The sequence below is a fragment of the Dipodomys merriami genome, unplaced genomic scaffold (genome assembly GCF_024711535.1).
Source record: "Dipodomys merriami isolate MVZ:Mamm:240054 unplaced genomic scaffold, mDipMer1.0.p SCAF_36, whole genome shotgun sequence".
NCBI classification, from domain to species: Eukaryota; Metazoa; Chordata; class Mammalia; order Rodentia; family Heteromyidae; genus Dipodomys; species Dipodomys merriami.
Window position 1 is genome coordinate 12,796,489 of NW_027205159.1, and position 14,875 is coordinate 12,811,363.

General features: G+C 42.2%; 1 protein-coding gene across 1 annotated transcript; it reads left to right on the forward strand.

The window, feature by feature from the left end:
• The first annotated feature begins 3,206 nt into the window (after positions 1-3,206).
• LOC138804267 (endogenous retrovirus group K member 7 Pro protein-like) lies at positions 3,207-3,626 on the forward strand. Its single transcript, XM_069988450.1, has one exon. It carries the CDS (start codon positions 3,207-3,209, stop codon positions 3,624-3,626), a length of 420 nt encoding a protein of 139 aa, XP_069844551.1.
• The last annotated feature ends 11,249 nt before the right edge of the window (positions 3,627-14,875 follow it).

The following is a 14,875-nucleotide window of genomic DNA, read 5'->3' on the forward strand; positions in this document are numbered from 1 at the left end:
TGGAAGATATTGGCCTAATTTACAGAGGTAGAGAATATCCACCTAAGAGGGATGATAGGAGTAGAACACAATTTAATATGTGACAATTGACACATGTATGCTTCTGGTAGGGTCTTGTCACTACTAACAGCCCATAGGTGGAGTGACAATTTTGTATGAACAAATGCTGGGAACCAAGTGCTGTTTGCTAGAAAACACAGCTACTACCTTCCATAAAAGCTGTTAAGCCCTGGAGCCTATTGATACCCTGTTTGACAACATTGCTTGGAGCTACCACTTTGCATAAGAACCGCCACACTTTGCACAAGAGCCATTAAGCCTTACAACTTACCAATGTCCTGTTTGACAACATTGCTTGGCGCCTTCTGAAGATTCCCCACCTATGATCTTTTGCAAGATATACTTTGCAGTTTTGGTGCCTAGCAACCCTATTGACCTGCTGATGCTAATTACCCTGCTAAGCATGCTATATATACTGCTGTGTAAAAAATAAAGTTTGAGACCTTGATCAGAACCCTGTCTTGGTCTCCTTCCTCGTGTCTGGTTTGTCTCTCATTCAGGTCAGTTCCTCTTTGAGCCCTTGTTGACTGACCCCGCGGGCAGGGGCAGGTGGCGCCCAACGTGGGGCTCGAAGCAAGGGTCCTGGTCTGAATGTAGCACGATTGAGCGGTCTCTCTCTTCTTCTTGGATTGCCACCCAGCCGGTGAGTGAAGATCCACATCGTGATCACCACAGAAACGCCGGACTGCGATACAGATCCGTAAAGTAAGGGAGGCGACGCAATCATGGGACAAACACTTAGTAAGCATGAACTTTTTGTTCAAGGCCTAAAGGCCTCACTCAAGGCACGAGGAACACGGGTTAAGAAAAAAGATTTAACTCAATTTTTTATGCTGCCGGAGGATATTTGCCCTTGGTTTCCTCAGGAGGGCACTATAGACGAAAGAAGGTGGGGTCGTGTTGGAGACTGTCTTAAGGATTATTATGAAACTTTTGGCCCCGAGAAAATTCCTGTTCAGGCTTTTTCATATTGGAACCTCATAAATGAGATCCTCCAAGTTTGCCACCAACACAAAGATGTGTCTAGAGTGGTTAAGGAAGGTGAAGAATTTTTAAAACATAAATTTACAGGGAGTCAGGCCTCCCTTGCCCAAAAACCCAGCTCCCGTCCCCCCTCAGTCGCGTCTCATTGTCCCTAGGTTTCCAAATCAATGCCTGACGCTAACAGCGATTCACAATTACAAAAAGCAAAATCTATATACCGGGTTCTTTCTAACCTCAGATCCCAAAGGCCCAATGATGCTGTCCTTCCCCCGGAGGACGAGGCCACTTTAGAAGAGGAGGCTGCTAGATACCACGCCTCAGATTGGCCCCCTCTAAACCCCTTGGACACCCAACCTTCTCCCTATAAAATATCCCCTCCCTTCTGTGCCCCTGCCTTGGCCTCTTCAGCAGACCTTGAGGAGGTCAACAGACAAGCCACCATTAAGCTTTTCCGGGAAGCCCAGTCCTTAAGGGCCCTACTTCAGGCCAAGAAGTAAAAAGCCCAACTATTTCAACAACTATATAAACTGGACCTAGATATTAGGAACCCAAATTTACAAAAATTAACGACAAAAAAGAAAAAGATCCTTCATGCTTTTCCAGTCACTAGGTCTCAAATTAGAGCCACTTTGGAAAATCTAAAAGGAGAATCTGATGATCAAGAGACTGAGGCAGAGGACAGAGAGGAAGAGCCGGAGGGAGGGCCCAAGTCTGATGACTCAAATGGGGAGGAGGAAGGAGGAGAGCATCTGGTTATTAGAGCTCAAAAATACCATTGCCTTAAATTTAGAAATATTAAAGAATTAAAAAATTCTATACAGCCCTACCGCTTCTTTTACCATTTCTGTTTTGGAATCATTGAGCGAGGACTGGCTTACAGTAAATGACTGGGCCATGCTAACCAAGGCTACTTTAACATGAAGAGATTTTCTTTTATGGAAGGCTGACTATAGTGAAAGATGCCAGGATATAGCTCACCTTAACATATCTGCTGGCGGTCACTCTAAGTCCTGGACCATAGAAAAATTGATGGGCAATAAGCCATTTGATACTAATGAAAAACAGGCTAAATTTCCCCCAGGATTGCTTGTTCAGATTCAACACACTGCCCTTAGGGCCCGGAAAAACCTCCCTTCTCAAGGGTCCGCTGTTACCTCCTTGGCCAAAGTTCGACAGGGACCCCATGAATCTTACAGTGAGTTTATTGGATGCCTTGCAGAGGCTGCCAAGCGCCTTATGGGGAAGGAAGAAACTGATAATGAGCTTATTAAACATCTTGCTTTTGAAAATGCCAATTCTGCTTGCCAAGTGGCTTTACGTCCCCACCGCCATGGCAAAACCATTACTGACTTTATCAGACTTTGCTCTGATGTTGACCTTGCCTCGCGTAACATCAGCCTGGCCATAGGCGCTGCCCTTAAGGATTTTACTCAGCGCCAAAAACCTAAAACCTGCTTTAATTGTAAACAGCCTGGCCATTTTTCAAAGGACTGTATGGCCCACAAGGCTGAAAAAACATCCCCTCCGTCCCTATGCCCAAGGTGCAAACAGGGCATACATTGGGCCTCAGAATGTCACTCCAAAACCAATATCCAGGGCAATCCCCTACCACCCAAACAAGGAAACTTTGTCTGGGGTCCACCCCAGGGCCCCAAAAACCAAACAGGACAGAACCCTGGGGCTGTCAGGTTTGTCTCCCAAGTGACCCCTCACGCACCATCCGCGCCCTCATATGGGCAACCACAGGAAGCGCAGGATTGGACCTCTGTGCCTCCTCCCACACAATATTGACCCCCGAGTTAAGAAATCAGATTCTTTCCACAGGAGTGTTTGGCCCACTGCCCCCAAACACCTTTGGTCTCATTCTGGGCTGTGGTAGTGCTGTTTTTCAGGGCCTTAGTATTTCCCCTGGGGTTATTGACAATGACTATGAGGGAGAGATTAAGTTACTGGCTACTGCTTCTCAGGGGCCAGTCACAGTTTTTCCTGGACAAAGAATTGCTCAATTAATATTGCTTCCCCTTGATAAGACAAGCCCTAGCCTTACACAAAAGAGAGGATCCAGAGGCTTTGGGTCTTAAGATGCTCACTGGGTCCAGGAGATTACTCAGGACCGGCCTCTCCTCAAGCTAAAATTGGATGGGAAAAAATTTGAAGGCCTGATGGGAAAAAAATTTGAAGGCCTTATGGATATGGGTGCTGATGCTACAATTATTTCTAAAAAAGACTGGCCCCTGTCCTGGCCCCTTACCCCTTCCATGACTCACCTTAAAGGCATTGGACAAACCTCTAACCCATTACAGAGCTCCAAAATTTTAACCTGGGAAGATGAAGAAAAAAATAAGGGCACAGTCCAGCCATATGTGGTTGAGACCCTCCTGGTAAACTTGTGGGGGTGTGATATTTTATCCCAAATGAAGCTTATGATGTGTAGTCCAAATGAATTGGTTACTCAACAGATGCTTAACCAGGGCTTTTGCCCTGGACAAGGCTTAGGACAACATTCTCAAGGCCCTAAAGAACCCATTCAGGTGGAAGTAAAAACCAATCGTTTTGGTGTGGGCTATAAAAATTTATCCTAGGGGCTGTTGACATGCCTGTACTCCATGCAGACAAAATATCCTGGAAAAGGACTGAGCCCGTATGGGTTGATCAATGGCCTTTGTCCTCTGAAAAACTGGCTGCGGCTACTACGTTGGTACAGGAACAGCTTGCTGCAGGCCACATTGAACCCACCACATCTCCGTGGAACACTCCCATTTTTGTAATTAAAAAGAAATCAGGAAAATGGAGATTACTTCAGGATCTTAGAGAAGTAAATAAGGCCATGGTGCCCATGGGAGCCCCTCAACCTGGACTTCACACACCCGTGGCTATTCCCACGGGGTACCATAAGATTGTTATTGATTTAAAGGATTGCTCTTTTACTATTCCTTTACACCCTGAGGACCGTGAATATTTTGCATGTTGTTTACCAGTAACTAATTTTAAAGTCCCTATGCCAAGATTTCAGTGGAAGGTTTTACCCCAGGGCATGGCAAATAGTCCCACATTATGCCAAAAGTTTGTAGCCCAGGTGGTAGATCCATTTAGGCAACAGTGGCCCTCCATATATTTAATTCACTATATGGATGATTTACTTTTAGCGGGCCCTGACCGTGATCAGCTTCTTTATTGCTCCCAAAGACTTTCTAAAGCCCTTACTGACGCTGGCCTTCAAATTGCTCCAGATAAGATCCAGCTGGCTCCTCCCTATACATTTCTGGGCTTTGAGCTTTTTTATAAAAGGATTTTTTCACAAAAAATTCAACTTAGAACAGCCCATTTACATACTTTAAATGATTTTCAGAGGCTTCTCGGAGACATTAACTGGCTCCGGCCATACCTTAAACTAACAACTAACAAACTTAAACCTCTATTTTATATCCTTAAAGGGGACCCAAATCTGACCTATAGTCGATCATTAACCCCCCCAAGCCCTAGAAGCATTGAGATTGGTAGACACTGCCATTACAAATCAACAAATTACTTTTATTTCCTATAACAAACCCCTTCAGTACATTATATGTGCCACCAGCTTTACACCCACTGGAGTTTTTTGGCAAGAGGGACCTTTGTTTTGGGTACATTTGCCTGCCTCTCCTCCTAAGGTCCTTACACCGTACACCTTCTGGGTAACAGAATTAATCAAAATGGGAAAAGAACATAGTAAAAAAAAATGTTTGGCAAAGATCCTGATAAAATAATACTGCCCTATTCCCCCACTCAAATTCAGTGGTTAATACAAAAGGATGATGATTGGGCTGTGTCTTGCATTTCCTTTAAGGAACCTTTGATAATCATTACCCTGCTAACAAACTTCTCCAGTTTTTAAGATATCAGTCCTTTGTTTTCCCCACACAAACTTCCCCTCAACCCTTATCTCATGCTTCCCTGGCTTTTACTGATAGTTCCTCCAATGCCATAGCAGCTTTTACCATTGATTCTCAGACTGTTTCCCTTCAGTCCCCTTACCGTTCAGCACAATTGGTTGAGCTTTTTGCAGTTTTACAAGTGTTTATTCAACTATCTACTGTTCCTTTTAACCTGTATACTGATAGTTCCTATATTGCTCATTCCATCCCCTTACTTGAAACAGTTCCTTATATTAAACCAACCATTAATGCCACCCCACTGTTTTCTTTGATTCAACAGTATATTTTAGCCAGACATTGCCCCTTTTTTATTGGACACATTCATGCTCATTCAGGCCTCTCTGGACCTTTAACAAAAGGCAATAATGTAACGGACCAAGCAACTCAGCTTGTTTTTCTGGTGGAACACGATCCTGTATCTCAGGCAAAAGAGGCTCACTCTTTACACCACCTTAATGCTCAAACCCTGCGCCTTCTTTATAATATTACCAGAGAACAGGCGAGGCAAATTGTAAAACAATGTCATAATTGTGTCACCTTTTTGCCTATTCCCGATTTAGGTGTTAACCCTAGGGGTTTGGTGCCCAATGAAATTTGGCAAATGGATTTTACCCATGTTCCATCTTTTGGCAGTCTTAAATATCTTCATGTTACCATTGACATCTTTAGTGGCTTTATTTTTGCTAGCCTTCACACTGGGGAAGCCTCTAAAAATGTTATTGCCCACGTACTTGCCTGCTTAACTGTTACGGGAAAACCCAAAGTTATTAAGACCGATAATGGCCCTGGATATACTGGAAATAACTTTCAACAATTTTGCCACCAGTTACAAATTAAACATATTACTGGGATCCCTTATAACCCTCAAGGTCAGGGCATTGTTGAACGGACTCGCCAAACTTTAAAAAATACACTTCAAAAATTAAAAACGGGGAAGCTTTACCCTATAAAAAGAGCTCCAAACAACTGCCCAATAAATAAGTGGGCCAAAGACTTGACGAGAAACTTCTCTGAAGAAGAAAGAAGGATGGCCAATAGACACATGAAGAAATGCTCAACCTCCCTAGCCATAAAAGAAATGCAAATCAAAACAGAGATACCACCTCACCCCAGTTAGAATGGCTATAATCAAGAACTCTAACAACAACAGATGCTGGAGGGGATGTTGATAGAAGAGAACCTTACTTCACTGTTGGTGGGAGTGTAAACTTGTTCAACCACTTTGGAAAGCAGTATGGAGGTTCCTGAAAAGACTTCACATAGAGCTCCCCTATGACCCAGCAATCCCACTTTTGGGCATTTACCCAAATGTTTACAAACAAGACCACACTAAAGCTACCAGCACAACTATGTTTATTGCAGCATTATTTGCCATAGCTAAGATATGGAACCAACCCAGATGCCCCTCAGTAGATGAATGGATCAAGAAAATGTGGTATATGTACACAATGGAATTCTATGCCTCCATCAGAAATAATGACACTGTCCCATTTGTTAGGAAATGGAAAAACTTGGAAAAAATTCTATTAAGTGAAGTAAGCCAGGCCCAAAGAAACATAGGTCCCATGGTTTCCTTTATTTGCAATATCTCGTATATGTATGAGTCAAGCAGAAAAGGTCAGATAATGTGATGTTAGGAAAATGAACCCTTAGATATGTATTTTAATGCTTTTTTATTTCATGCATTTGTTTCTAATGCATTTATAAGATTATCTCTTTGTTGCTTTGTATGTCCCTCCCCCACAGTATAACCCCTGCTTTCACTATATTTGATGTCAGTATAACTTGTGGAGGAGATAGGGAAAAACCAGTCATTTAAGGATACAGGTGGACCTGTTGCAACAATGACAAGTACAAGGTCATGTCCAAAACGAGCTTTACAAGGTTGGTGGGGGGGGGGAGGGGGAGGATTGGGTGATGGGGGGAGGGGGGAGGTAGGGAAGGGATGTGAAGGGTAAACAAAGGAGGAGGCTGCAATGCTTGGTAAGAAATGTATGCATTATCCTGCCCATGTAATTGTAACTCCTCTGTACAGTATGTTCACAAAAAAAAATTAAATTAAATTAAAAAAAAAGAGCTCTAAAAAACATCCTTCATCATGCCCTGTTTGTTATTAATTTCCTAAGCTTGGACATTAACGGAAAATCTGCAGCTGATTGGCTCTGGCATCCACAAACAAGTCAAAATTATGGCACTGTTTTTTGGGAAGATCTCCTAACCCATCAATGGAAACGTCCTGACCCCATACTAATTTGGGACCGTGGGTCTGCCTGTATATTTGACAATAAAGAGGGCGCAGCTCGATGGCTTCCAGAACGCCTTGTTAAACCAGTTGATAACAAGACTAACTAACCCTCCATCTTCCAGGGGAAAACAGAACCCTGAGAATCCACCCTTGTTTGTTTCAGATGCTGTTGCCACTGAAAAATTTGATGATCATCCACCTGCTGATGCTGGTTCCAGATGCCATTATTGAAGCTGACTCCAGTCATTGGGAATTTCAAGTTTTTGTAATAGGGTTTGACCCCCCACAACTGTTGAATAAGACCTGCTTTAAAAATAGCCAAGTAGAATTATACTTTGATGCCTGCAAACCCACTGTTCCATATATTTGGGGAACTTGTGGCAGCTGGGAACAGAGTTACACCACAAATCATAAATATATTTGCTGGAAGCATCTGGCCAGTCAAGTAGGTGATTGTGATAATGTTAATGAAGGATATTGCCCCTATTGGTCCTGCCCCCATGAACATTCCGGGTCCCTCAGCTCCAATTTGGAGTTGTTGCGTCCTACAGGCAAAAAATGTTTTACAGGCGGCTGTAACCTGGTCAAGTATACAATTACTGATCCATTGGATCCCAAGTGGATGTCAGGATTAACAGCAGGAATACGGGTGGGTGGTCGAGGGCGAGACCCTTATGGGTTTGTACAAATTAAAAAGGTTTGGATACCCAAACCTACTGTCTCCGCAGCTGAAGTTCTTATTCAACAGGTTGTTAATTCCTCCCAAGTTTTTTTCCTCTATTGTTGCCCAATTGGATCCAGTGCATTCTTGGACCTTCTCCTTAATACTAGACATCCTTAAGAGGTCCTTTTTGCTGCTTAATACCACCCGCCCGGAATTTTCACAAGGCTGCTGGCTGTGTATGTGTCCCTCCTATGAGATACCTTTAGATGTAGCTGAGTATTTGCCCCCCCCCAATGCTAAATTGTTAGAAGTTATCACCTCTTGCAATGCCTCCTCATATATGTATTCTCCCCAGGTTCTGCTGGAGGTCCTACCAGAAAATTCCACATACATTAACTATATTACCTTTAATCAAACCAAACATTTTTTAGATTGCCAAAGATTTTTTAACTTCTGGCCTACAGAAGGAAAAGACATATTGTCCCCCCACAAATACCTCCTTTTTATGCCAAGACGGCTATATCTCTTTTTTAGAGGAATTTGGACTAAAGCCTGTATCATTGTTTTTTGTTCCCCCATATTGATAATCTTCCCAGGTCAGAACCAGTTCCCATTTATTTGACTGAGTTTGCACGTGCCAAAAGAATGCCCGCATTTATTCCCTTCATGGTAGGCTTGGGAGTCATCGCTGGTGTGGCTGCAGGTGCTGCTGGCATTGCCACTTCCATTTCACTTCATAACTCCTTACAAAACCAATTTGTTAATGACATTCAAACAGTAACTCAAGTTATCTTGACCATTCAAGAACAGCTAAACTCCCTTGCACAAGTTGTGCTTCAAAATAGGCTAGGCCTCGACCTTCTTACTGCCAGGCAGGGTGGTCTCTGTGTTTTCTTACAGGAGGAATGTTGCTTTTATGTTAACCAGAGTGGCTGGTTCAGAATCAAGTTAGACAACTTCAAGAAAACTTAGAAAAAAGAAGACGGCAAGGTGACTCATCCACCCGATGTTGGGGGACCGACAGCATACTCCCCTATGTTCTTCCTCTGCTTGGACCCCTTAGTTATCCTGCTAATTGTTATTGTGGGACCATGTATTTTTAACAGGATAATTAGTTTCGAAAGACAGCAAATTGACTCCCTGGCATCCAAACCCCTGCAAATTCATTACCACAGGCTAGATTTGGCCGATCAGGAATGGGGTGACTTTCGTGAAGCCACTGCCTCTTGCTATACAGGCAAGTCAAACGGCAGAGCTTAGGCCTCCTTGGTGGCCGAAACCCGAATCGGCTAAACACACTAAACACACATGCTGTGGGCACCTATGGAAGGGTGGAACCTAGCGGTATCTGCCGACGAGGGCGACCAAAAACTCGCCATTCGGGCTCATAGAAGCAAACCCATCTGCATAGAGGTTGGATCTGTCTGTAATCCTCTCCCCTCAAAAAGGATCGTTAAAACATTCTAGGGGGATGGGTCTCTACTTCCTTACACTGGTTAAGGCCCTTATACTACCAGACCTCTGCAAGACTATGGTCAAGACCTTGTCACCCGTTCCCTGTAAATAATTGGCCCCATTTAATAAAATAAAAAGGGAGGAGATGCCAGAACCAAGTGCTGTTTGCTAGAAAACACAGCTACTACCTTCCATAAGAGCTGTTAAGCCCTGGAGCCTATTGATACCCTGTTTGACAACATTGCTTGTAGCCACCACTTTGCATAAGAGCCATTAAGCCTTACAACTTACCAATGTCCTGTTTGACAACATTGCTTGGCGCCTTCTGAAGATTCCCCACCTATGACCTTTTGCAAGATATACTTTGCAGTTCTGGTGCCTAGCAACCCTATTGACCTGCTGATGCTAATTACCCTGCTCAGCATGCTATATATACTGCTGTGTAAAAAATAAAGTTTGAGACCTTGATCAGAACCCTGTCTTGGTCTCCTTCCTCGTGTCTGGTTTGCCTCTCATTCAGGTCAGTTCCTCTTTGAGCCCTTGTTGACCAACCCCACGGCTGGGGCAAACAAAGAATAATGGGAATGTTAAAAGATATGACATTGATCAAGATGTATGTTGCTGTTTTTGTTTTCTATTCCTTTTGTTTTGCTTGTATTTGAGAGAGTAAGGGAGGGCACATAAAATGTGGAACAAAGATGAACAAATACAGCAGTGATACACACTGGACACTATGTGGAAAATGAACTGGGTAAATTATGGGTGGAGATGCGAGGGAAAGACTGGAAAAGGAAACATGGTTCACAGAGAATTGTACTCATTATTCATTATCTGATTCATCTCACTGTAACCCCTCTATATTTCAACTCTACAATAACAATAAAATATTATAAAAAGATATAGTGCATTCTTTAACTGCTTGTTAAATGGCAAGTCCTTTGTATATCTACTTAAAGACAATAACAAACAAACAAATATAGTGAAAACAGTGGTTATACCACAGGGGAGGGATATACTCATAACCTTGCCCATGTAATTATAACCCCTCTGTATAGTATTTTCACAATAAAAAAGAAATAGTTGAAACTTAAAAAAAGAAAACAAAAAATATAACTATGTAATTGCATAAAATAAGCATTTTTTTCCTGGCAGAAACAAATATTCCCCAATCCCTAGAAATATTAATTTGATCTTTCAGTGTTCCAGATAAAGATTCATATCTTTCCAACTCTCTGGGTAGATATACCTTGTAACAACACTGGAGACTTATAGTATGTGTGCATGTATGTGTGTGCACTTTTGTGTGCATACAGGTGTGAAGGGAGACATGGGGAAATGGAGAAAGGTCAGGATGGAAAGAGACACTGCAATGAATGTAAAGAGGGACTGTGTGTTTAGGTATGGAAACCAGAAATAGGGGAGAGGACAGGAGATGGCAATAGTTGTATTGTAACTGAAATACAGTATATGAACATCATCAGTATAAAAACATCAGAAGTAAATAGTAAGGAAATAAAAATATCCAGTGGTAAGTATGGGCAAATAAATTGTATGCATGTATGTATGGAGGTTTAAAATGAAACTCCTTTGGACAGGTAATGTATGCAAAGGGAGATGAGAGGAAATTGGAGAAGAGGAGGGAATTAGAATTCATAAAATCTAGTTTCTCTAATCTTACAAGATGCAATTTTACAGTAGGACCATTAGATGGCACATCTGACACTGCTCACACAAAGCCCCCAATAAGAAATACTAGAGGGGAAATAAGAGAACTATGTCTGCTGTCACTAGTGACACCCACTAGAACTCTGAACAGAGCAACAGCCCCAAACATAAACTCGCAGTTAAGTAGCTTCTCCTAGCAGGATGGATTTGGGGGTGAAAGTCTCTGCCCTTGCTGATTCTGAGACTGGAAACTTGGCATTGCCTCTATCTCTGAATTCTGTATGGCACCAAAGATGTCTCTAAAGGAAGGAATTGTGTCCCCTGTGTTTGTCCTTCTTTTTTTTGTGAACATAGTGTACAGAGGGGTTACAATTACATGGGCAGGTTAATGCGTACATTTCTTACCAAGCATTGCAGCCTCCTCCTTTGTTTACCCTTCACATCCCTTCCCAGCCTCCGCCCTAATTTCCAACCAAATCCTCCCCCCTCCATCCCCCCCCAACCAACGTTGTAAAGCTCATTTTCGACATGACAACTTGTACTTCTCATTGTTGCAACTGGTCCACCTGTATCCTTAAACGACTCGCTTTTCCCCATCTCCTCCATAAGTTATATTGACATCAAATATAGTGAAAGCAGGGGTTATATTGTAGGGGAGGGGCACACAAAGCAACAAAGAGATAATCTTATAAATGCATTAGAAACAAATGCATGAATTAAAAAAGCATTAAAATACATATCTAAGGGTTCATTTTCCTAACATCACATTATCTGACCTTTTCTGCTTGACTCATACATATACTAGATATTGCAAATAAGGGAAACCACAGGACCTATGTTTCTTTGGGCCTGGCTTACTTCACTTAATATAATTTTTTCCAAGTTTTTCCATTTCCTAACAAATGGGGCAATGTCATTCTTTCTGACGGAGGCATAGAATTCCATTGTGTATATATACCATATTTTCTTGATCCATTCATCTACTGAGGGACCCTTATGGAGAGTGACCTGCAAGGAGGAAATGAATGTTAAGAATGCAGTCATCACATCCAATGCATGTCCTAAAACAAGAAAATTGAGGAAAGGGGTTGAAAGAATGATGAAAAGGGTGATATTGAATAAGATGCATTGTGTTCATAAACTGCTTTATTGAATGGCAACTCACTTGTACAACTACTTAGAGATAATTTTAAAAAGAGAGGAAGTATAGTGAAGAGTGACTTCCATATCACCAATGTCATTAGAAGAAAAAGTTCCAAGACACTCTTTCTTTAGCCTTCTTCACAGGCAACAAGTCTGTAAGGATATGACAAGAATGTGAATCATCAGGACAGTCAGGAATCTTGGATTTACCCAACATCTAGAACCTTGATGAAAATTAATTCCAGTTGATTAATAAACCCTGCTCCAGGTATTTTGGCTCCTTACTGCATACAAGGCAAACTAATACACCAAAACCCAGCTCTGCCTGAGCAGGATCAGCCTTAGGAGTTGACTTTGAGACATAGAGTCCCTAACTTTGTTATTCTCCATCCTGAAGCTTTGACCTTGGTAAGAAAGGACTATTGAAGCTCCAGACCCAGTGTGTCTGTATTGAGCATGACTGTATCCGTGTGAATGAAGATATTTTTTCTGTTTGGTTATTTGAACAGAATGACATTCACTAAATACCGTGCTTGACCAGTATTGATTTTTTTCTCACACTTAGATATCAGTGAACAAGTTATGTGGCTCTTATATCCAGCTTTCCTCCCTGCTTCCCAGGATGTGGGTGATCAGCAAGAAGATTAACAACATCCTACTCAGAAACCAAGTTTTCTCATTCTGGGAGAGAGAGGATGCTGCCTGTTTGTTTCCCTTTGTAAACAGGAGCTTGAATCTGAGGATCTCTGCCAGGCTTTTGTGGCATACATAGAATCTAGGATCATGATATTAGAGGGGGTCATATCTGCCCATATGAGAGTTTTTGACCATTTTTTTCTTTTTTTCTTTATTTTTTGGTCAGTCCTGGAGCTTGAACTCTATTCCTGGGCACTGTCCCTGAGCTTTTCAGCTCAAGGCTAGAGCTCTACCAGTTTGAGCCATAGTGCCACTTCTTGACCATTTCATATATTACTTTTTAAAGTGTAATCATACCTGTCATTGATAACACTTGATCCAGGTTTCTTACAGTAAAGTCATTAAGTGCAGGTCAGAAAGGTGAGGGAAGGAGGGGAGACCCTGCAGATATGCAGCCCTGAAGGGATCATATGCAGTCACCATGTCCAGTTGTGGGAGGTGAGAGGGAGCTGCAGTATCAGTGCTGTCCCCAGCAGGTCCCCAGAGTCCTCTGCAATGAGCAGGTCACTCTTAAAGGACACAGATTTAGTCCTGAGCTTCATGATGCTCTGGCTTAGAGTGAGCAAGGGCTACATGGTGACATGCACATTGTGCATTAGAGAATTTTCTCAGTGTCAAAATTCAAAATTAAAATCATGTTTATTAATGTATTAATTTAACAGGTAATTTACTACACATAAATAATACATGTATAAGTTCTGCATTCATATGTGATGTGCTCCTCTATGTTCTGATAAGAAGGGACTCCAGTGGATTTAAGGCTCTGTCCTGAGGGCCCTGCCAACTTTCCACATTATCCTAGCCCCTCAGAATCAGTGAGAAAAGCCCTGGATCATTCTTTCACAGAGTCAGTCCTGCTCTGAAGGCTGGGTCTCTCAGACTTTCACCTTAGTCCCAGACGTCATTCAGGTTCATGGCCCAGACTATAAGCACTTTCCTTTCCTGGATGTATTACCTTCTTCCAGAAAGATCCATGGAAATATCTGCTGGTTTTCCCCTACAGCGTGGTCTTCAGCCTTATCTCCCAAGCAGATAGCTCCATCTGTCATAACCCATGGCCGTGTACGCCTGCCCACAACTCTGATTTGAGGCTAGTATTTGAACTCTTCCATGTATTCCAGTACCTGAAGTCTGTGTGGACTTGAAGTTCAAAAGCCACATGTCCACACTTGCTGAAGGGAGCCCTGGAGCATGGAGCATGGAAATTTAATGTGTATCCTCAGAGACTGGCTTCTTTTAACCATACAAGAGTAGAGGCTCTCTGGATCTCTCTTCCTCATCCAGTTAATATGTCCCCTATAATGTACTAGGTAGCCTTCACATCTACAAAATAGCTAGCTGCCTTCTCCTTGTTTTCTTTAGTATCAGCTTTGTCCCGAAGTGCATAGTTGAGAGAGCAAATCTCCCCCAGGCAAAGGAAGTAGGAGATACACACTGACCATATGATATGATTGGAATTAAATTTTTACTTAGGTCCTAAATGATATGGATGTTGGTTTAGAGGACACTCCAGCTTCAGAGAAGGCTGTGTTTCCAGTAATTAAGAAAGAACACACACATATCCTCAAAAGGTTAGTAAATGTCTGGCACAGAAATGCATGATGCACACAAAACTAGATGAGGAGACATGTCTTTTCCTAAGTATTAAGGGGAAATGTCTCATGTGAACCATCCTTGTGGGAGGCAATGCTTAAGTTTAAAAGCATTCAGAATAGAAGGAGGGCAGCCATTCATAAACAGTGCCCAAGGCACCAATGCAAAGACCAGTGGACAGTCCATAAAACTCAGAGCATTTTACTTTATTGCATATATTTTATCTTCCATTAAACATTTTGAAATCTATCCCTCTCCAGCTGCTTACCAGGGCTTACAAGCCAAGCCAGCTCCAATGGCTCCTCCAACACCCAGCCCAGAGCAGGTTTTTTTTAAAGAAAGTTAATATAGAATTTGAAGATTTTTGGAAAGATTTTGTAAAGAAAAAAATAGTCATTAAAATTTTAAGGTAAGTTTTATTGCCAAAATATAATTGTGTCTGAAGTACAATATGAC